Source organism: Thamnophis sirtalis, unplaced genomic scaffold (genome assembly GCF_051295495.1).
Source record: "Thamnophis sirtalis isolate CommonGarterSnake01/CBP01778 unplaced genomic scaffold, rThaSir2_p1.2 scaffold_1, whole genome shotgun sequence".
Taxonomy (NCBI): domain Eukaryota; kingdom Metazoa; phylum Chordata; class Lepidosauria; order Squamata; family Natricidae; genus Thamnophis; species Thamnophis sirtalis.
In genome coordinates, this window is record NW_028261381.1 from 48,532,420 (window position 1) to 48,555,614 (window position 23,195).

At 38.4% G+C, this 23,195-nt stretch overlaps 1 protein-coding gene across 4 annotated transcripts in view; it reads left to right on the plus strand.

The window, feature by feature from the left end:
- Positions 1-10,866: 10,866 nt before the first annotated feature.
- The window catches only part of OSBPL11 (oxysterol binding protein like 11), a 66,923-nt gene continuing 54,594 nt past the window's right edge, over positions 10,867-23,195 (plus strand). For 3 of the 4 annotated variants that reach the window (XM_014053715.2, XM_087711616.1, XM_014053716.2), the window contains exon 1: positions 10,867-11,675. In XM_014053715.2, the coding sequence (XP_013909190.2) occupies positions 11,476-11,675 (200 nt within the window). In that variant the 5' untranslated portion in view covers positions 10,867-11,475. The remainder of the gene's footprint in view (positions 11,676-23,195) is intronic. The other variant, XM_014053717.2, reaches the window with a different exon arrangement.

Below are 23,195 nucleotides of genomic sequence, written 5' to 3' on the forward strand. Positions count from 1 at the left end.
AATTTGGAGACCTTATTTTAGATAAATGGAAATTATAATCCACATTAATGGCTGCAAATATGAATACCAGACTGTAGTGTAGTTAATCCATGTTAATAAGTCTGAAACAACCAGTTCAACTTTTATGTGAGGTGGGATAAGATTATGTATCTCTATACACAATAATTTGCTAAACCAAAATTGGAATTCAATAATATGCCAAATTACAGAATATACTTTACATACAATAATGGCTGGATAATTAACCAGAACGAAACAAGTAAAACTGATGAAATATCTGGCAATTCACCAGACTGAGATGCTCTCTGGGCTTTTGTAAAAAAGGCAAGATGGTACAAACTGTTTAAATTATGTCCCTTTTACCCTTTTATCATATTCATTTTTTAATTTTGTATTACATTTATATTCTACCTTTACATGCTGCAGATTAAAGCAACCTATATGCCTAATAGAGCCATGGTTAGAATGCAGTATTACAGGCTAATTCTGCCAACTGCTAGTAGTTTGATTCTGATCTATTCAATAAATCATGGCATTGTCCAATATAGGAACCAAATGCTACCAAAAAAAATTCAGAAATGTTACGGGGAAAGTGGCTTATTGAAGGAGATGTGATGGTGGTGCAGTGGTTAGAATGTAGTATTGAAAACTCTGCCCACAGCCAGGAATTCAATCCTGGCTCAAGGTTGACTCAGCCTCCAATCCTTCTGAGGTCAGTCAAATGAGGACCGAGATTGTTGGGGGAAATATGCTGACATTTGAAACTGCTTAGAGAGGGCTGTAACACACTATGGGCCAGTAATGTATATAAGTTGAAATGCTATTGCTATTGCTAAGATCATTCTTATCATCCCCAGGCAGAAAAGGTGTCTAATTAGTACACAATCACTTTAAGACAAATTGACAGATGTTTTAAAGCTGATGCCAGCCACAGCATAGAAAAACTCACAGAAATAGTGCAAGATCAGAATTTGTGGAGAGAAAGACCTGGCCCATAGAATCGCCAAGAGTACAACACAACTGAATGGATAACATCATCAAACTCACAACTCTTTACACTATACAAGATATAGTCTTCAAACTAGAAAATAAGTGATGCTCATGTAGCGTAAAGGAGTCTCATTCTGGTCGAAGAAGGCAACAAACACAATTTTATCTGCTGTAGATTTCCACCCAGCAATAACGCCTAAGCCACATTACTATTCCTGCTCCCGCTCTCCTTACTCCCAGTGTACACAGCAATTCCTGGCTAGCCAGGCATAGCAGAGCGCCTTCCCAGCCATTAATCTGCCAAATATCAGAACCACAATTGAGGCCTGGGAAATTAAGTTAGAGTGGGTGGCATATGGCAGATGTAGAGATTCAGTGTTGCCATAGGAACCGTTGTACAAAATCAAAATTACAAGTAGGAGTAGTAAGAGCAAAGCTGCTTGGCAAGTACAAGAAGGAGAAGAAACTCAATACATTTGATGTGGCTAATACAGTAATAAAAGTGACAAGGTTGGAATGAAAATTAATGCCTCCACCTCTATAACTGTAAACAGGAATATTTTGATAAATGAAAACGAAAATAATCCTTGAAATGAGCTTTTTTGCCACCTGTTTTTATTTATCCATATAATCACTGTCACTCGTTACTCAATTCTGCCAACCATGGACAGGCTACTTAATGCCATCATAAAGGAACTCCATGCTTGGTCTCTTCATCCAAGTCCTCATGATCCTTTCTACCTCTTCATCTGAATCAAACAGATACCCACAAAGCTATTTCTTCAATTCTGGGAAAAGATAGAAGTTGCATGGCACCAAGCTAGGGCCGTATGGCAGATGGAGTAAAATAGGGAGATCCAACTTTGCAATTGGTACCTGGGTGGATCATGAGGTTCAGCATTGTCATGTCACATCAAATTGTCCTGGTGTTTCTAAACTCAGTTTAATTGTTGCTTCTTAGTTTTGAGTAATGCACTCTGCTAATAGTGCAGTCAGGTTCAAGAAAATCCACCTATGTATCAAAAAACTATAACCATGAGTTTTCCCGAATGTCTATGGAGATTCTCAGTCATCCAGGTCATGGTTGTTCCAAAGGTGCTTATTCAAGAGGCAATTGAATTTTCCTGAGGTTTGGGTTGTGAATTCTTTCTTCAGAAGTAAAACTTTGTGACGAGATTCCATAGATAAAGCTTCATTTCCAGGCCATAATGGTGTATCAGCTTTGCAAGGCAGTCCAGACAAGAAGCAGGCCCAGATAAACCAATTCTACTTTATTGAAGGATTCATTAACAGAATCTTGCAAGCCTGAAAGTAAAGTACATTTCTCTCCCGCTGCCTTTACAGTCCAAAAAACTAGGGAGGGTCCCTTCTGTTTGCCATAATCACATCCCTGTTGCTGGCTAAATTGTCTCTTATTCAACCATTCCCTTGGCTGTGGCTCTTTCCCCTGTCTCCCAAAATCATTCCTATATACTATTCAGAGGTGCGTTCCTACTGGTTCGGCCTGGTTTGGCTGAACCAGTAGTTGCACGATGGCCTGGGTTGCCGGAACCGGCAGCGACCCAGGTATGACATGCCCCCGAAACCAGTTCTCTGGTCGCCACCGTCGCCATTTTGTTTTTGAGTTCTGTGCATGCTTAGAACAATTTTAATTGAACTGCGCATGTGTGCACAGCGTGTGCACAAGCAAATTGGTAGTAAAGCCAGCCAGAACCCACCCCCGATACTATTACAAATTTCTGACATGGCTTCTAGTGTGACAATAGTGGCAATTTCTGCTAGAGCTTTCATTTCAATGTCAGCCTGCAAGGAACTTATTTTGCATATGAAACTCATTGATTGCTGTCAGATTGTGCACTTAATTCTTGACCAAACAAATCAGCCTTTCCCAATTAACCATATTTACAGGGGCTTTTTTTAGTCCAGCGATGTACACTATTCATGCCAACAGTCACCATAAACAAATTGTATTCTGTGGTGAATATTAATTGGAAAGACTTCTTTGGTAGTCAAAATATATTGGGCCATAACTATGGCTTATATGCAAAATAGATGGGTTCACACAGGTTACTAAGAAAAACACAGTGCTAAATTGTTTACTAATTTGATAAGATTCCCATTGAATCAAACTCAGATTTTGATTGCTACATGTCCACATCCATGTAATTTTCTTGGCACCAATATGGTAGTGATCTGCAATTGTGTTTGTTTTGTTAACTTTCTAGTTTTTCAGCTCTGCATTTTCTCCAATGGTCTCAAATTAAAATACTAAGCAGGTCCATCTTTGCTTCGCCGTTTCAGGAACAGCAAAGTTCAGCTACTGATGCCACCTGCTGGGCTTTATCCTATGGCAGCTATCGCTACACTAAGTGGATAATTAAGTACAGGGAGCTGTACCTATGTAATGAGAGCCAGCATTTTCAGTTTTCCTTTCCTTTCCATTGAGATGCAAACTACTGTGAAATGCTCTGATGAATCATTTGATTTAAAAAAACCGCCAATTTTGGTAAAGGTTAAGATTTGTAAAAGATTATAAATCTGTAGCGATTCAGGTTAAAGTCTACTAGCCCTCGAATCTCACTATCTTTAGACCAGTCATTTCTTTTTAGCCCAATTTACCCCACAAATCTGTAGTGGGAAAAACTGGAGCAGAAATGCTATACCAGAAATGCTGTTTTGAGCAGGAGTGGGTAAATAATTTCCCTAAGGGGCCACATGAGAAACCCGGATCGTTGTAAACGGTTGAACCAAAAGGCTGAACTCAATGGTGGGATTCAAATTTTTTTTACTACCTGTTCTGTGGCTTGGTGGGTGTGGCAGGGAAAGGTTACTGCAAAATCCCCATTTTCTCCCAATCAGCTGGGACTTGGGAGGCAAAGAATAGATGAGGACGGGGCCAGTCAGAGGTGGTATTTACCGGTTCTCCAAACTACTCAAAATTTCTGCTATCAGTGCTCAGAACCTGCTGAATACCACCTCTGGCTGAACTTAATTCTACTCAATATTAAAGTTATCACTTTATAAAAAGCAGTAAATTGTATGTTTTTGATTAGCTGCATTCATATCTACATTTGATTTCTAATTTCTGATTGGCTTCATATGGTCTGGACAGGGACAGCCAAAGGACTAGATGTGTACTGGGGGCTATAAAATGCCCAAGTTTAATCTTGATGTTAAGAAGTTAAATATCAAAATACTCAAGAGGTTTGTTCTTCTTTACTGTTACTGTTTCTTGACTGGATTTACACATTATGCTAAACTGAAGAATATGTTCTCATAAACACATTTAGTCACCGAGCTTGATTAATGAGAACGTAGGTGTTGCCGTCTTAGCATCATCCTATACAACCTCCTAACTTCCACTGTGTTTTAATTAAGATTCAATAGATGACTGGAATCTAGAATATTTTAATTATTCTATTATTTTAATTATTCTAATTATTATACAAATAGATTGAAATCTGAAACCAAACTTAGTTATTTCAGCTTCTGGAGGGAATGCTAGCAATGATGTTTGAACTTAGCCATTGTTGTTTCTTGAACTGTGTTCTGTTGAATGCCAGTATTTCCTAAATAACTTGAAGCTGTTCCATGTCCTAATTCTAAAATCCAACATAAATTTTCTGGTAGAGTTCAGTATCAGTAAGTCAAGAAATAGTCTATTTATTCATAAATGAAAATGTGAAGATGGCAGAGTTCTTCTTAAACCCCACACTGTGATAACGGGAAACATCATCACTATAACGTTGGAAAACATTCATATACAATATAAGCTGTTAAATGAAAAGCTTTGAAGATCCCACTTCCTTTTTCTTCACCTTTATCTTTATGAAAGTCTATCATCAACATTCTTTGTGACCAAATATTGGAATAGGCTGAATGCTGGAGCAACTTCCTTTAACAAATTAAGAAAGAAATATGCCATCTTAAGTAAGTGTATGAAATGATATAATTTGTAATTGATATATTAAAGATAAGGGAAAATTTAAAGGTAAGGGAAAATCAACATTAATACAATATATCCCATTAAAAACAATATAGAGGTTGGTTTTTTAGTGCCTTGAAAAAAATTAACACTGACTCTGGTATATTATTCCCTGCTGAATATTTTGGAAACAAAAATGCTTTATTATTGTGTATTATAAATAAAGAATAATGTGATTTTGGACTTCACAAAGTATAATGGGATTTATTTTGCATTCTACAAGAAGTTTAAGGCTGTGGTGGTTCAGCAGGCTAATTCTGCTGACTGCCAGCAGTTCAGCAGTTTCATTCTCACTAGCTCAAGGTTGACTCAGCCTTCCATCCTTCTGGGGTGGGTAAAATGAGGACCCAGAGGTTGGGGGCAATAGGCTGACTCTGTAAACTGCTTAGGGAGGGCTGTAAAGCACTATGAAGCATTATATATGCGCTATTGCTATTAAAATAGCAAAGATAGGATCCTTTCCAAGTTTTTGTCCTGAATATTGTTAGCTGCTCTGGGTGTTCTTTAACAAACTGCTACCTTGGCCCTAGCAGCCATTTGTGTATGTGTATGTGTATGTATATCATTATTATATCACGGCAACTACCTGGACAAACTTCTGCAATTCTTGACATGGATTTTCAGAATTGGTTTGCTCTTGCCTGCTTCCCAGGCAGTTGTGGGTTCCGGATCCCATTGCAACCGGTACGCTGCAAGGGGCCCCAGCATCCACCACGTGAACATGTGCAGCATGTGTACTTACTGCCTGCGACACTCCAGCTCCTTGGCGGAGCGTCGCGCAGGCACTGTACGCTCCATGCGCATAAGCCCCGATCAGCTCAAATAGCGGTAAGGAGAGTGGGGGGGGGCAGATGGGCCCTCCAGAGCACCGTACCGGAACGGTACCTGGTGCTCCCAGCAGGCACCAGTACACCCATACAGGGGTATACCAGTCGTATCCCACCACTGTTCCCAGGGCTGAAGGAGAATAACTTGCCCAAAATTACCAAGTTGGCTTCATGTCTTAGGTAGGACTAGAATTCAGAGTTTCTCAGCTTCTACTCTAGTACGACAGGTCCATCTGTGTTCCCAGCATTTTTATCAGAATCTGTGACTTTCTTATTATGTAGCAAACATGTTCTACAAATAGGACTTTCTAAAGCATAAATTGCTTTAGACAAATTCCATAGCCATCAGAAAGAAGAGTCGAACTGCAAATCGAAAGATGGCAAAGCCAAAAATGAAAACCCGAGTCATGTCTACAGTTCTTGTTGAATGTGGAAAAATCAGCATGCCCAAATGCACATTATGGTCTGTAAGTTGTACTACTTGTAGTCTGCAATACAATTCACGTTGTAGTCTGCAGTTTGACTACAATCAGATATGTACAAATGCATGCAAATGTCATTCTCAATATGAGGGAATCACTTTTGTATCGTAATAGTTTTAGGAAATTTCTGTGCCACAAAATTAATTTTGCCGTTGAGTTTGGAATGTTCTCCCGTAACATTTGAGGTTGATGGTGAAAGTTATTTTTATCTGCAAATGTCGCTTTTACCCGTTTCTCAGAAGTGTCATGCCTCATGTTAGAAAATCTCTTAATTGTCTGTTATTTTCCTAAACCAACTTTTAAATAAATCTTGTATCTTCCATCTGTATTACAGCAGATGTTCAGGGAAAGAAGATATACTACTCTCAATTTCATTTCCTAATCCGGATCAACTCTAATGTAAGCGTCCAGTTCATAAAAGTAAAGTATCTATGAATTTGTATCTGCAGCTCCTAGAGGCATGGTGAGCGGAAGTACTCCCAAACCCCTCAAATTAAGTGTAATAACATTTGAGGCTTCTTTAGGCCTCAAAGCTTCATGCAGTTCTTGAGAATCTTAATACGTGGTTAACAAAGTGTCCTCTGCTCCAAGGGCATTGGGAAGGGCGGCTTCTTTATAAGAAGGCTGCCTAAGTTTCTGTCTTTTGCATCTTATACTAAACATAGTTATTTTGAGTTTCATTGTTATGCGTTATTCTTCCCTAAGAGGAGATCATCTTTTCTAGAAGCCATTCTAGAACGGGCACCTGTTAATTCTTCCCTTATATCAAGATCAGCTAAATTCCTTTACTTGATATTATTAGTTTATTATGTCATGATGCAAATGACATAACATATATGATCCATGTGCTACTGTATGTGTGATTATACATAACAGGTGGGGTGTCACCGCTCCTACCTAGGACATTATGGCCATAGCAACCTCCAAATTTTGGACCATGCTTTCGGCTGCTTTGTGGCCAAAAACACCTCTATATAAAGGCTTCCTGGTTATGCTTGCTTATTTTCACCAAGTAGCAGTAGCGATGTTCTGAATTTATGGGCAGAATATTCAAGCTCAAATAAGAGTACGTTTCCAGGAGAAAAAACAGACTTGGGTAACTTCATCCTCTATGAGGCTAATTTTGTTCCTTGGTACCTACAAATGTCTACTGTAAACTCTCTAAAGACTAAAAACTTTGTCCACTCAGAGAGCATCACAGCAGAATAGGCCATAGCCTTTGATCCATAGAGGCCAAAATAATTTTTTAAAATGCAAAATTATCAGCAAAACAAAACAAAACCCTTCCAAAGCCTTGTATATGCCTGGCTTAGGGTGCTCTATGACCATCACCATAGTAACCTGGGATTCTTTTATATGAGCCAAGGTGGCGCAGTGGTTAAATGCAGCACTGCAAGCTACTGCTAGATCAGCAGTTCAGCGGTTCAAATCCCACCGGCTCAGGGTTGACTCAGCCTTCCATCCTTCCGAGGTGGGTAAAATGAGGACCCAGATTGTTGGGGGCAATATGCTGACTCTCTGTAAACCGCTTAGAGAGGGCTGAAAGCCCTATGAAGCGGTATATAAGTCTACTGCTATTGCTATTTATTATTTAGAATTTGTGTTGATTGCTGTCAACTGCCTTGACAAGTCTTGACAGTATTTCAGAAATAGTTTGTCATTGTCATCTTCTTAGAGCTGACAAATGGCTTCATGCCTAAGGAAGCAGGAGAACCCAAATCTCCCAGTCTGATATTTTAACTACTATACTAAACTAGCTGCCTACCTAGGAATAAGGGTCATTAAATCAGTACTTCATCTTGTTTATAGGTGACCTTAAACTTTTAGCTATTAATTAGAAATGCAAACAACCTCACCATGAGATGAAGAAAATTATCTCAGATATTTTTCTTGTTTACTTGCTTTTATAGTACTTATACTAAATGAACAAGACTGCAGTCTTTATATTTTATTTTAATCTATATAACTATAAATCTTATTTCAGGAAGTGCAAAAAAGATCTTGAAATTGATGAACCGCAACACTTCAAATCATTCACATTTGTGTATGAACATTCTTACAACCTCTTTATCTTCTAAAAATGCTTAACCACAGTAATTTGCTAATGATGCGACCTATAAATGAACAGGAGGCATAGCTTCTAGTTAACACTACATGAATTTGGAATCAACAAGTGCCCTTAGTTTCAAATTCTGGTTAGTGCTCACTAGTAACTGGATGAACACATACATAATTACTGAACACTTCTCCAATTGTGGTGGTCCAACTCTTTGGCAGTTGAAAGTCTTGAACTACATAGCTAATGCTTACTAGCAGAATGAAATAGATTGAATTGCATGAGATAAAAAATTGATATTTACTTGACTTAGATGTAAAACAGGCTCAACAGAACTAGTAATACGTCCTTATAACAGACCAGACAGGTTTGTCTCACTATAAAATGCCTTATTTTTTCCTTCACTCCACCTAGCAAAGCTTGTTAATTTGAATCTGCATCCTAGTAGCTTCCTTATTATTAAATATGCTAGTATTTTAGTATGTCTATTACTATAATTATAGTAAACCTTAATAATATATTAGAGTAGTAGATCATCAAATTATTAATGCAATTCCCTGTTATATCTGCCCCGTAGCTCCTATAGGAGCTATACTCCTATATCTACTCCAATAATAATTTTTATTCAGAAGAGGCCAATTATGGCTGACATAATTTAGCACTACTGCCATCTGAGATAGTGACATCTGAACTACTGAAGCAATATAAAAGAATACACCAAGAAGGCATATAAAAACAGTACTACTTTAATATACTGTACATGCTTGCAAGTAAATGTCTATTAATTTTGTATGTTATAAATGTACATTTACACAATAAACCACAGTACAAGTAAACAAAGTAAGGCAGCATGTAAAACACTCTAAACAGGAAAGGGAGTATAAAAAACTAATAAGGAAGAATAGTTTCAGAATTTGGCCAAGTACTATAAACAGGAAGCATTCCACTTGGAAACAGCCATAACTGGGATAAAAATCAGTACTAGAAATTGTGGATACTAATATTATTAAAACTATGCAGTACTCACAGTATTTATGTTGAATCTATCTATCTATCTATCTATCTATCTATCTATCTATCTATCTATCTATCTATCTATCTATCTATCTATCTATCTATCTATCTATCTATCTATCTATCTATCTATCTTAAACTGACCATGAGATATAAGAAGAAAATTAGCTTGGCTGATAAATATTGGCTGAGTTTATGCATTGCACGGAAAGTTGATTATCAGATTTTAGAAAGTTGATTATCAGATTTTAGGATAAACTTAACTTCTTTCAATGAAGGTTGATGTGGAGCCAATTCAGGGAGAATTGGCTCCATATGGGGGGAAAACAACTCTGATAGCAGTGTAGCACCTCTGTTATTGATACTTCTATTGCTTGCATAAAGACATTTCCACTATTGCATTCTGCATCAGCAGGGTGTTTTCATTAGCAACAGACCCATAACGAGGCACCTGCAATTGTGGGAAGCCTCAAATTCAGTGATTTCAAACTCCCTGCATTCGGTTCGCAGCCTATGCCAAACTGCTACAGGCAGAAAGCATGTTCCACCCAACGATTTTAAGAGAAAGAACGCTTTTTTAAAAAGGTAGATTTGAGAAGACTTAGAGAGCATATACTGCTCTGTTATGAACCTTCCTACTCTGTGGGCTACTTTACGACCTGCACCATTGAAGGCAGGGTTTGTAAAAATGACCATCCCGACTTGCATTTATTGGGTTTTAACTAAATACATTAATTTATTAGAAACTACTTCCCAGTCTTTCTTTTTCTTTCTTTTTTCCCTTCCTTCCTTCCTTCCAAAAATAGTGTTCTATAGTATTTGGCAGCAAAACACATATCCGTGCTTATCCAGTTGCATGTTTCCTGACCTGTAGAGGGTATAATTGTAGTGCGGTTGCATATACCTTACTAAGAGCCATTAAAAAAATAAAAATAAAAGTATGGCTAGTTAAAACCGATTTTCTGGAAGGCGAATTTAAAATTAGACACGGGGGGGGGGGGGAGAAATGATCCCGGTCCACGAAAGAAGGGACCCACAAGAAAGGATCCACCGCCGTCGCGAGGTCTGGAACACAGCCCGAAACCTCTTCATCCCACCACGGTGTGGCGAGAAAGGCATCACGTGCAGGGACGGGAACTGCAACCGACTAGAAGGACGACCTCAGTCCAAAGAGCTACACTCACAGCCTTTGCCTCCGAACCCACCCATCCCCATACGCACCTAATATCCCTTCCACCGCCCCGATACGCGGCTACGTTTAATTAAAACATGCGTTGCATTTGCACGCACGCACCACAAAACGAGGGGCAGCTTTATTTCCTGGCTCGCGCCGGGGAGCGTCGCGCTCTCTGCCCTTAGCGAACATGGCGGAGCCGGCGCCACCTCCTCTTCTCAGGCGGTGTGGGGTGGGGTTTAAGGCTAACCCGGAAGGGGTGGCGGCCTGCTTCTTGCTGGCTCGGAGAGAGGCAGCTCGGCCGAGCCGGTCTCTCTCTCTCTTTCCTTCCTTCCTTGGGTGGACTTGACGGGAGGGCGTGAGGAGCGGGGCTTCTTTGCCGGGTTTGAGGAGGGCGGAGGGAGGCGGAGCTGTTGCCCTTGCCGCCTCTGGGTTAGTTTGGGTGGAGAGCCGCCTTGAGCCTCCCTCTCTCGGTCTCCTTGCGCCGGCAGCATCCTTCTCCGGGCAGGGGCGAAGAAGAGCCGCCGCCGCCGCCCTCCTCCTCCTCCTCCTCCTGTGGCTCCTGCCCAGCGCTCTCTGCCCTCTTTCCCCTTCTCCTCCCCACGCTTGTTTACCCGTCCCAGAGAGCTCGGGCTACGCCTCCCTCCGTCCCCGGCCGCCTTCCCCGCCAGCGAACTCTTCCCTTCCCCGCCATTGAGAGGGAAAGAAGCCAGTCTTTGGGGTCGTCTTCTCCTCCTCTCCTCGGGCGTCTCTGTTCCGATTTTCCCCCTCGAGGAAAAGTTTCCTTCCAGGCTGCTGCTGAGGACCGTGTTTCTTTGTTTTAAATTGATGCCATTTTTGCTGCCTTTTGGCCTGCCCGGCTGTGGCCCGAGTGTGCGGCAGCCCTGCCTTGCCTCCTCCCACCCCTCCGGTGGGCGGGGGTGGCGGCTTGGTTTTTTCGTTTTGCCATGCAAAGCGGGGAGCCCATGCCGGCAGCTACGGTTGTTACGGCGATGAAGGTGTCGGAGAGCGAAGGCAAGCTGGAGACTTTCCTCCCGGCCCAAAACTGCTCCAGCAAGTGCAGCAGCAGCAGCAGCAGCAGCATCGGCGGAGGTGGTGGGCTTAACAGCAGCCGAGGAGGAAGCGGTAGCAAAGTGTGGCAGTACAGGTAAGGTGTGCTTTTCACTGGAGCCAGGTGGGAACAACAGTTTAGGAATCCCAATCCGTCTGGCTGGCTGGCTGGGGATCTTGCTTTTGTCATCGGGAGGGTGGGAAGGTGAGCACATGCACCCTTTAATAAGAAATGGTGGCCATGCTTTGTCCCCTGCTCCCTTCAAAATCTTACTTATGTTATAATTTATAGGTCATGCTCCCTTCAAAATCTTGCAATTTATGGTCATGCTCCCTTCAAAATCTTATAACTTATAGGTCATATGCTCCTGACAGAACAATAAAGCCAGTGGAAGGAGAAGTTATAGATGCTCCATCACTGGAGACTTAAAAAAAAAAAGCCTGGACAGCCATTTGTCTGAAATGTTTATGAGATTCTCCATTTATGTATTTTACATTCAAGGAGTGTTCATCCCAAATTGTATAGCTAAAAGTCTGTAGAGATTCTCAGTTATCCAGGTCCCAAAGGTGCTTTTTCTAGAGGCAACTGGACTTTCTGGTTTTTCTTTGAAGATATTTGGTTTCTCATCTGACAAGCTTCTTCAGCTCAGAAGAAAAAGCACCTTTGGGACAATTTGTCTGAAATGGTATAGCTGTCTCCAGCTTGAGCAGGGGGTTGAACTAGAAGACCTCCAAGGTCCCTTCCAATTCCATTATTCTTTTAAATTCATTACTTTGTGCTTTTCCAGGTGGGGAGCTATATTTTCATAATCCTTTTCTCTGAACCCCAAACAGGAGAAGTGTATTTTGAACCCTACAATCCCCCCCCCCCCAGTTCAATCATGTCCAATTTTCAGAGACAGGCCTGAACAACTGTTATAGTTTTCTTGGCAAAGTTTTTCAGAAGTGGTTTGCCATTGCCTCATTCCTTAGTGGGGGGGGGGGGAAGTGACTGAGTTCATAATCACTCAGCTGATTTTGTGCCTAAGACTGGACTAGGACTCGTGGTCTCCCAGTTTCTAGCCTGATGCTTTAACCATTGCCACTAAACAGACTGGTTTAACTTTAAAAGTTACTTAGTATGTCTGTATGTTTCAAACATGAGATAATTAAAGCCAGTCACAAATGGTAAATAGATAAGTGAGAAACTCTAGAGAAAGAGCAGTAGGACAGAGGGCTTTAATGTGCTTCCCATTTTTCAGAATGAGTTTGATTTAAAATGTCAGAACCATTATAGGAAGTAAAACGAATCCATTATAATCAGTTAAATCTTCTTGTTATGTATTATGTTTTTTTTGCAGAAATTTTACTATTCAGAGAGAGCATTTGTATAAATATGTTAAAATATGATATATTTCATATGTTTAATATATTTGTAATCACAGTATGGGGTATTTAATTACTGTATAAGCAACAGACACCAATATGGGATGGTCTTTTGCCTTTCCATTGTTAAGAATCATAGATGTTATATGCTTAGGTATATTAATGAATGTAGTAGGAAATATAAACACAATGAAATAGCACTTTATAAATTTATAAGCTGTATGTATATTTTATGCTAAGTCATAATTTCCTTTAGATAATAAAGTGATTGCTAAATTTATACATTGTGTGAACCAGAACCAAGTTAATTTGTCATGGTCATTATTCAGGGTAGCTAATCAGAGAGGCGTGATAGAACTGGAACTACTTCTTAAGTATATGTTTGTGAGTCACCAAATCTGCACTGGAATTTTTGAAGTAGGTCAGTGTGCCTGCTTTCAGCCAAAGCTCGTTTTCAGTCTGCATTGTTTATATATTTCATATGATCTGGTTAGATCCAAATATATTTTTGTGTAATGGATTAAAAACAGAATGAATTGTTGTTCTTCCTTAAAAATGAAAGTCAGCTGGGTGACCTGGTCAACTCACTTTCTCTGGACCCAACATATCTCATAAGGTGGTTGTTGTGGAGAAAAATATTATTTGGTTCCTTGTATAGTACAAAATAAATAAGAGTATAATATATTTTTTCTATTTGAATGCTATATATATATATGCCAATATAAAGTGCAAGTTTTACTTGTTGCATTCACAGTTACATATATTTTCCAGTATTCTGTAATCTCACAGTTCTTTGGGGTATCAATTTATTTACTATTTCTCAAATTTTACCCAGTTTAAAATTTAGCCATTTCTATTAAACTTAAGCCAAAATGATTTAAACAAGCATTTGTAATTTGATTATGTCATACTACAGTGTGGGCATTTAAAATATGAACACATTAAAAATTCTGCTAATAAAATATTTTCAGTTACAATTAACTAGCACTTATCCTAAAAAATTCACATTTGTGTTAAACAATATTAATATATGCCCTTTTCCTTGAAGAGAACAAAGGAACTCTTGTCAATGCATGGCTTTTTATTTATTTCTAACTATTAGACTATTGACTAATATAGTGTACATAATACACCTCTCATGTTTTATAATGAAACAAAAAACAGATACTTTAAAACACATAAAATATTTTATAGAATATTAAAGTAGCAATTAAAACATGAAAATAAAGCCATCAACAATTAAAACATTGTTAAAATATGTTTTAAAACCTTTTAAATTGTTAACAAGGTTAGTTTCCTTACTTTTGTAGGGAGTGCATTTTAGACAAAAGAGGTTTCTGTAGAGAAGATGTAATTGAAAAATCTATATGGACCAATTTATTCCATTATTAATTATAATTTCATCAGAAATTAAGTCAAATTAAAATGGTTAGACTTTAATTAGTTTCTAGGTTTGCCTGCTTTTGTGTCAATGCAGTATGCATGTTAGTTGTAATTTCAAAATACCTATTCAATTAATTTCTAAACTGTAAGGTTACAGTTGTTAAGATTACAGCACATTTGGTTGGTCCTACAAATTTAGCAAAATGTAGTTCTGAATAAAAAGGAACAAGATAATATTAAGTCATGTCTACCTTTACAGAAAACACATTATTCCCTCTGGGATTCGTTAGTTAAATTTGTTGTTTAAAATAGTGGTGAAATAGTATTCATAAGAGATGTTGAAATAATGCTGGGATATTGGTATATTCTAATTTGGTCTTTTTACAGCATGTTGCTTGATTATTTGCTGTCAAGTTCCTCTAAATTCTTAGTAATTCATTTCTGCCTAAAATGGTTTGCAACATAATACAAGTAATTAACAGTATCCGTAGATTAACAGATACAGTCAAAATTAAACCTATCAATTCAGTCAGCCTCAATTAAAATAATACAAACAAACAGCAATAATCCATGGTTTGATTGATTGGAAATAATGAAAATTGACTAATTTCAGAAAAATTCTGCAAAGGAAATTACCCCTCCTTGACAGCTGTACTACTTGTCTATGGTAGACTTCCCCATGGAAAAGAGACTTGGATTTCTTCTGTCTAGTTGACAATGGCTATGGGGAAATAGTTAATTTTCCACTGAGCCTTAAATCTCAGAGGATGTATCATCAGCCAATAATTATTTCTTGATGGTGAACTACTTTATTGAATTTCTTATAGCATGTGAGCTATTTTGGTTTTTTTTGTAAAAATAAAATATCCCAGTTTTTAAAAAAAAATGTATATCTGAATAGTGAATCGATTAGTGTACAAAATGGATCCAGAGGAATGTAAAACAGAATACCTAAAGTAAATTTCTGAAAAAAAACAACAACAAATTTTACTTATAATAAATGAAAACTACTGTATTTTTCAGAGTATAAGACGCACCTTTCCCCCCCAAAAGAGGGTGAAAATCTGGGTGTGTCTTATACACTGTATGCAGCATTTTTTGCCTCCTGAAACCCTGCCCCACGCATCCAGTTTTTTTGCAAAAATGGACGTGCAGAGGGTTTGGGAGGCCTGCAAAGTGTTCCTGGGGGGGAGGGGGGAACAAGCGAAAAATGGGCCTGTTTCCCACCCTGTTTTTGCCCTCCCAAGTCCCCAGGAGCACTCTTCAGGCCTTCCAAAGTCTCTGCACTCCCCGTTTTTGTGAAAAATGGGGCCATTTTTTGTCTCCCAAACCCCTCACGCATCGCATTTTTGCCCTCCCTGTCCCCTAGGAGCACTTTGCAGGCCTCTCAAACTCTGCATGACACTTTTTCACAAAAAAACGGGTCATGCAGAGGGTTTGGGGGCCTGCGGAGTGCTCCTGGGGGCCGGGGAGGGCAAAAACTTTTCTTTAAAATTTACCTCTTCAAAATCTTGGTGCATCTTATACTCTGGTGCTTCTTATAATCCCCCCCCCCCAAAAAAACGGTGTAAATAAATAGTTGATTGTGCAATATTGTTTGCCACAATGAGCCCCAAGTCAAAAGCATAATGTTGTTTTCAGTTCTGTGTCCTTTTGTAAAAATACAAGATGATTCATGTTGAACTTGTCTGGTAACTGAAAGTCAGTTTAAGGACCCTGTCAAATTTATCAGCAATAGGTGCCATTAAAGGGGAAAAAAACTGTTGCTACACTTGAATGCTCTAGACATGAGATTAGAAAATCTAAAACCATGAAGTCTGACACCCAGTGCAGTTCCTAAAATAGCACTCAACACTTGCCTTTGATTTACATTTTGAGCAAATATCCCGTGTGAAAAACCAAACTACAGAGGAAAAAAAAATGCAAAAATAGATATTTGATTTTTTTCTAACTTGAATGCAAATGGAAATTACAATAGTGTAGTTTCAATAACTGTTCTTTCACCTTCAGGCATTTGAACACACATACTGCAAAAAGAACTATAAGGAACTATAATACAGTTATATTAATTTGAATCTATAATTTAATATCCTTTTGATAGGAAGTGGCTCAGCATCCAACTGAAATTGCATGACTTCTTGAATCACAGAATGTTGAAAGAGAAGCTTATCAAACTAACTTTAGTTTGAAATCAAAGCTTATCTTTGAATTTTAAAAGATTGTGTGATGTTACAACTCTGCTTAACACGTTTCAGGAGGACTGTGTAGATGCATCCTATAATAGTTGCCCCTAGTTGTCAGTGGATATGGCTAAACTCACCAGAAATTGAGTGTGAAGGGGCAACCCTTTTGTTTTGGAAGCAGAACTCCTACCTTATTATTCCCCCGATAAACCAGAATCTGAAACCATTGTTTGAAATTGATTTCTAATTCTTGAGTTTGACAAATCAGGATATGGTGTTGATCATAATGAGAGTTTATGGTTTCTGAATAATTTAGTTTTGTTTGATGGTGAAAAGAATTAAACCAGAAGATTTAGACTATGTTCTTGTAAGCAATAAACCCAAATTCATTTTGCAAATTTGATAATTATGTTGTGTATGAAGCTGCTGGATCAAAATTGATTTTCTATTTTTGACAATGCATGTTTCAGTAAGGCTTAATAAAATGTGCTGGGTTTCATCTTTTTTTGTTATCAGGTTCCAGCAATTGTGAGTTATTTCCCTTTGGAATAGATTAGTACATTGTCATAAAAATTGCTGAGGATTACAATATATAACCCAGGTTGACTATAGCATTTCTACACACCATGTTGTTTGCGATTCATCACAAATGGTAGACCTCAAAATTAACCTACAATGGCCAAAATCTTACAACATTATTATCCAAAAACTTGTAAGGTTATGGATGAGTTTTAACTTCCAAAGTTTTATGAATCTTCCAAGTTTATGAGTCTCATGTGAGTATAATCATTTTAAAAAAAAATTTTGGTCTTGTTTTTTCACACCATAGACACAGCACAGTAGCCACATGGAACATCAGTAATGTTCAGACTACAGGATGGAAACAGTGGTTTTATTTCATAAACTATGATTTAACAAACCATGGCTTGACACAATATCTGCATCATATCAGGCTATGCCAGTAATGATAAATCTATGTTACATGTATCATAGATGGCAAGTCATAACATTGTGGGTCAGATGGGAGTGTTCACTAATATCCAGTGACAATTATTTTGAAAGCAGCCTCATTATCTTGTGAGTTTAGAGGCTGTGTGAGAAAAGAGTGGCAGCCTTTGGACCTTATAGATATGTATGGAATTGTTTCTCTTTGTTCAAGGGTGTGCATGTGTGTGTGGGGAGCAGAAGTGTCAAGTTAGGCATTTTCTGAATTTTTACCCACTGAGCCGAAAAGCTTCCTTATCACTGGTATAAGCTGTGTCAAGGCTTCCAGGAATGTAACAATTATATTTTGTAACTGAACTTGCTTTCTAAAATCAGCAACTTAGTATCAACTGATGGCATAGCAGAAGTCAATGGACATTTAGTTGACCATCCCTAAAGACAATACATTTTTTTTCATATTAGATGGACATTCCATCCTTGCTCTTAAAACCATAGCAACCTCTAGAAACTTATTTATGTAGATAAACATATTTTATCTATTTCAAAAAATATATCAGTTTTTAAAAGGACAATATTTCTAACGTTAGCTCAGACCTAGCAAAGGGTGATATCCAAAGAAGTAAAGAAAAAGTTACAGCAGTATCAGCTAAATTGTTAGTTTTTTTCATTGGTATCTGCTTAAACTGCTGTCTGCAGAATTTGGTAGACTGCAGATACTAGAAGGACACTATGTGTTTACTGCAGGCAATTACATAAAAATACAGCCTTCCATCTCTATATGAACGGCTTGCCAGTACACAGCCTGTGAATCTGTAAATTCCTTCTCTGCAGTAGGTTCAGCTAAATATACATCTACTTTAAAAGAATGTATAAATGGTTCTTAAAGACAAGATACTGTAATGCAGATTTCTAGCTTTTGCTCCAGTGATGCTTATAATTGCGAAGCTTGGTTTTTTGCTACTATTTCTGAATAGCAGAAATAATTGTTATTCCCGTATCTTAGATTATTTTTAAGAATCATCATATTTGGACTTAATTGGTCATATACTACAAACTTACCTTGACAAAGGTTCTTGAACAGGTGACGTTCTTAAGTAGATGGTTTCACTTGTGACTGAAAAGAAAAACAAAACAAAATAAGTTCTACAACTTAAAATGCCCAGTTTGTTCTCTTTAGAGAAATGCATAGTACATGTAGTCCTCAACTTAATGACTGCAGTTGAGCCCAAAATTTATGTTGTTAAGTGAGTTTTGCCCCATTTTATGACCTTTCTTGCCACTGCTGTTAAGAGAATCACTGCAATTATTAAGTTACTTGGATGGTTATTAAGTGAGTTTGGTTTATCCATTGACTTTGTTTGTCAGAAGCTCACAAAAGATGATCACATGATCCCAGGACACTGCAACTGTCATAAATATGAGCCAGTTGACAAGCATATGGATTTTGACCATGTGACCACAGGGATGCTGCAGTGGTCGTAACTGAAAAATAGTCATGTCATTTTTTTTCAATGCCATTGTAACTTTGAATGGTCACCAAATGAACTTTCATTAGTCGAGGACTATCTGTATACAGAAATTGACCTTTGGGAAATTTTAGTATGTCAATGATACAACAGATTTTCTACATAAAAGGTCCCAATTTCAATCCCTTGCATATTTGGGTCAAGTAGGAATAACTTTGAACAGTCACTTCAGTTAATGCAAAGCCAGATAGGGAAACTTCTGACTTACAGGACCTTCCCCTTTAACCTCAGTAGAATTTCTCCTCTGCACACAGGTAGTCCTGTACAGGTAGGGATGCTGTAATGGTCGTCAATGTGAAAAATAGTTATGTCACTTTTTTCAGTCGGTTGTAACTTCAAATGGTCATTGAATGAACTGTGGTATGTCAAGGACTACCTCTAGTGATCATGGAGAAGAGACTTTCTGGTTGTTTGTTTGGTTTTTTCCATCACCATATAGTCTGTATGTAGCTTTGTAAAAGGCATTCCAATTCTCCATGCACGGAGAAGAATAAAATGCTCTAAATGTAGAGGAAGTTTTTTTTTTTTTTAAATTCCATGGACATATTGTTTTGTTTCTGTGAGTGCAAATAGAACAGTCCTTTCTCCATACAAAGATAAAATATTGATTCAGCTGTGAAGAAAATGTTGTCTTGTTCTTGACAGTAAAATCACTGTTTCTTCATCAAAAGAAGCTTTGAACTAGACAGTGATATCATGAAACTTTTGAGAGGTGTCCTGTGAGACAATGAGCCATACACCCCAGAATAGATTTTCAAGTGAGGTTAAACTAACTGGACAGTAGTTTGACTCAACATGAGGCATCTTTATATGATTGCATTCCCCATCTAGCACTTTGAAATGTCTTTTGCCACTGCTATCTGAAATTATGTGAAATGCTGGCAGTACATATTAGAGGTAATATTTTTGAGTCATTAAAATCTTCCAAAGATATTGCTTTGTATCTGTATATCTCTCATTTGCAAATTACTTGTTATTGAAAGGTTGGTGTTAACCTTGGAGATATGAAACATAGCAGGAAATATGTCACAGGGAAGAATTGTGTGGCGTCCATGTTGATTTATGGCTGAATCATATTAGCTTTGCAAACATGCCTATAGAAATTATTAGGCTCATGCATTCTTTTTTTTTGTTCAGAGGCAGAAAGAAAGGAATAGATCTTCATAGTATGCAAAGGCTTCTGAAGTTGAGAATACATGAGGAGAAAATGTACTTTTTTTTTCTTTTCTATCTTACACAAAACACCGTTTCTACTTTTTCTCATTTTGTGAGTCACTTATATAATAAGTGTTAGCTCTGAATACCAAATAGCCCAGTGTGCAGGTTCTCATTTCTCTCTCCCTCCTCTATTCACTTCTTCCACAACACACATTGCTTAGAAATGGAAGAACAAACCAAACCACCACATTATTTGTATAAATAGTTTCTTGGTTCATAACAGAGTGCTCATTTTTAAAATGTCCCTAAGGGTAGAAATGATAGTAGTGCATAAATTTACCATTTTAATGTAGGTTTATTTTAGCATTGGCATGGCCATCTACAAAAAACAGCAAACAGAAATCTTATTGCATCTGAAAAGGGCAGTTGTTTTTGAAGTCATACATTGGAAGATATTTTTGAGAGTAGGTTACAATAAGAAGTTATGGTGAAGGATTCCCCTGTCCAGTTGTGTCTGTCTTTAGGGGGTGATGCTCATCTCTGTTTCCTAGCTGAGGTGGCTAGCATTATCCTTTCTATGGTCATGTGGCCAGCACGACTGAATGGAGAAGTGCACAGAATGCACCTTCCCACTGAACCCTCCCACTGAAGTGGTACAAATTATTTGCTTGTATTTGCCTGTTTTTAAACAAGAGTTTACCCCGGCACACAGTATTTGACTTTCAAACTTTCAGCCTTCCAGTTGACAGCCCAGCATCTTAACTGCTAGGTAGTTCTTCTATTTAGGCAGAGATGACAAGAGAGGTTAGCATGATTCCCAGATGAAAATCATATTTACAAAAGATTAAGCACACGATAGTCTACTACAGTTGTTTCCTTAGTTAGCTACCATCTAACTAAAATCCAGTATTGAAATGCATTTTGAATCCTTACGTACAGTGGGGCAAAAAAAGTATTTAGTCAGCCACCAATTGTGCAAATTCTCCCACTTAAAAAGATGAGAGAGGCCTGTAATTGACATAATAGGTAGACCTCAACTATGAGAGACAAAATGTGAAAACAAATCCAGACAATCAGATTATCTGATTTGGAAAGAATTTATTTGCAAATTATGGTGGAAAATAAGTATTTGGTCAATACCAAAAGTTCATCTCAATAATTTGTTATATATCCTTTGTTGGCAATGACAGAGGTCAAGCATTGTCTGTAAGTCTTCACAAGGTTGGCACACACTGTTGCTGGTATGTTGGCCCATTCTTCCATGCAGATCTCCTCTAGAGCAGTGATGTTTTGGGGCTGTCGCTGGGCAACACAGACTTTCAACTCCCTCCAAAGGTTTTCTATGGGGTTGAGAGCTGGAGACTGGCTAGGCCACTCCAGGATCTTGAAATGCTTCTTACGAAGTCACTCCTTCGTTGCCTGGGCGGTGTGTTTGGGATCATTGTCCTGCTGAAAGACCCAGCCACGTTTCATCTTCAATGCCCCTGCTGATGGAAGGAGGTTTGCACTCAAAATCTCACGATACATGGCCCCATTCATTCTTTCCGGTACATGGATCAGTCGTCCTGGTCCCTTTGCAGAGAAACAGCCCTAAAGCATGATGTTGCCACCCCCGTGCTTCACAGTAGGCATGGTGTTCTTTGGATGCAACTCAGCATTCTCTCTCCTCCAAACACGACGAGTTGTGTTTCTACCAAACAGTTCTACTTTGGTTTCATGTGACCATATGACATTCTCCCAATCCTCTTCTGGATTATCCAAATGCTCTCTAGCAAACTTCAGACGGGCCTGGACATGTACTGGCTTAAGCTGGAGGACACGTCTGGCACTGCAGGATATAAGTCCCTGGTGGCATAGTGTGTTACTGATGGTAGTCTTTGTTACGTTGGTCCCAGCTCTCTGCAGGTCATTCACTAGATCCCCCCATGTGGTTCTGGAATTTTTTGCTCACTGTTCTTGTGATCATTTTGACCCCATGGGGTGAGATCTTGCGTGGAGCCCCAGATCGAGGGAGATTATCAGTAATCTTGTATGTCTTCTATTTTCTAATTATTGCTCCCACAGTTGATTTCTTCACACCAAGCTGCTTGTCTATTGCAGATTCAGTCTTCCCAGCCTGGTGCAGGTCTACAATTTTGTTTCTGGTGTCCTTCGACAGCTCTTTGGTGTTCACTATAATGGAGTTTGGAGTGTGACTGTTTGAGGTTGTGGACATGTGTCTTTTATACTGCTAACAAGTTCAAACAGGTGCCATTAATACAGGTAATGAGTGGAGGACAGAGAAGCCTCTTAAATAAGAAGTTACAGGTCTGTGAAAGCCAGAAATCTTGCTTGTTTGTAGGTGACCAAATACTTATTTTCCACCATAATTTGCAAAAAAATTCTTTCCAAATCAGACATGATTGTCTGGATTTGTTTTCACATTTTGTCTCTCATAGTTGAGGTCTACCTATGATGTCAATTACAGGCCTCTCTCATCTTTTTAAGTGGGAGAACTTGCAGAATTGGTGGCTGTCTAAATACTTTTTTGCCCCACTGTATAACTGACTTGTGTTCAGCTATGTTGCATTATTTAACAAAGGCTCTTTAGGGTGAAATAAAAAGGAAAGAATAAAGCAATGTCTTGGCTCCAAACAGTTAGGCATATCCTCATTTTGAGCAAAAGTTTGGATGGATAAGGAAATAAAGAACTCCATATGTATCAAACTGACTTCTATTTAATTGAAAGCTTCACATAGCTCTCTACAACTCTCAGAGGCAGCTGCAGTGGTGATGCCAGCAGATCCTACTAATGAGGCATTATTAATTTTTCAGTTTCTTGACTCCACAAGAATAGATAACTGTCCATAGAATGTGATCTTCAGGTTGTATAACATTTAAGCTTACGTTTCTGAGCAAAGATGCTTAGACATTTAGTCATTCAACCTCCAGAGATGGAAGATATTCACTGTTATCTTTTACTTGCTTGGGTTATTTTTGGGTAACAAACATAAGCAGAATTTGATAGCCTACCTTAGATAGGTTTGAGAAGTGTAATGTGTTATCCATTCTTTTCTG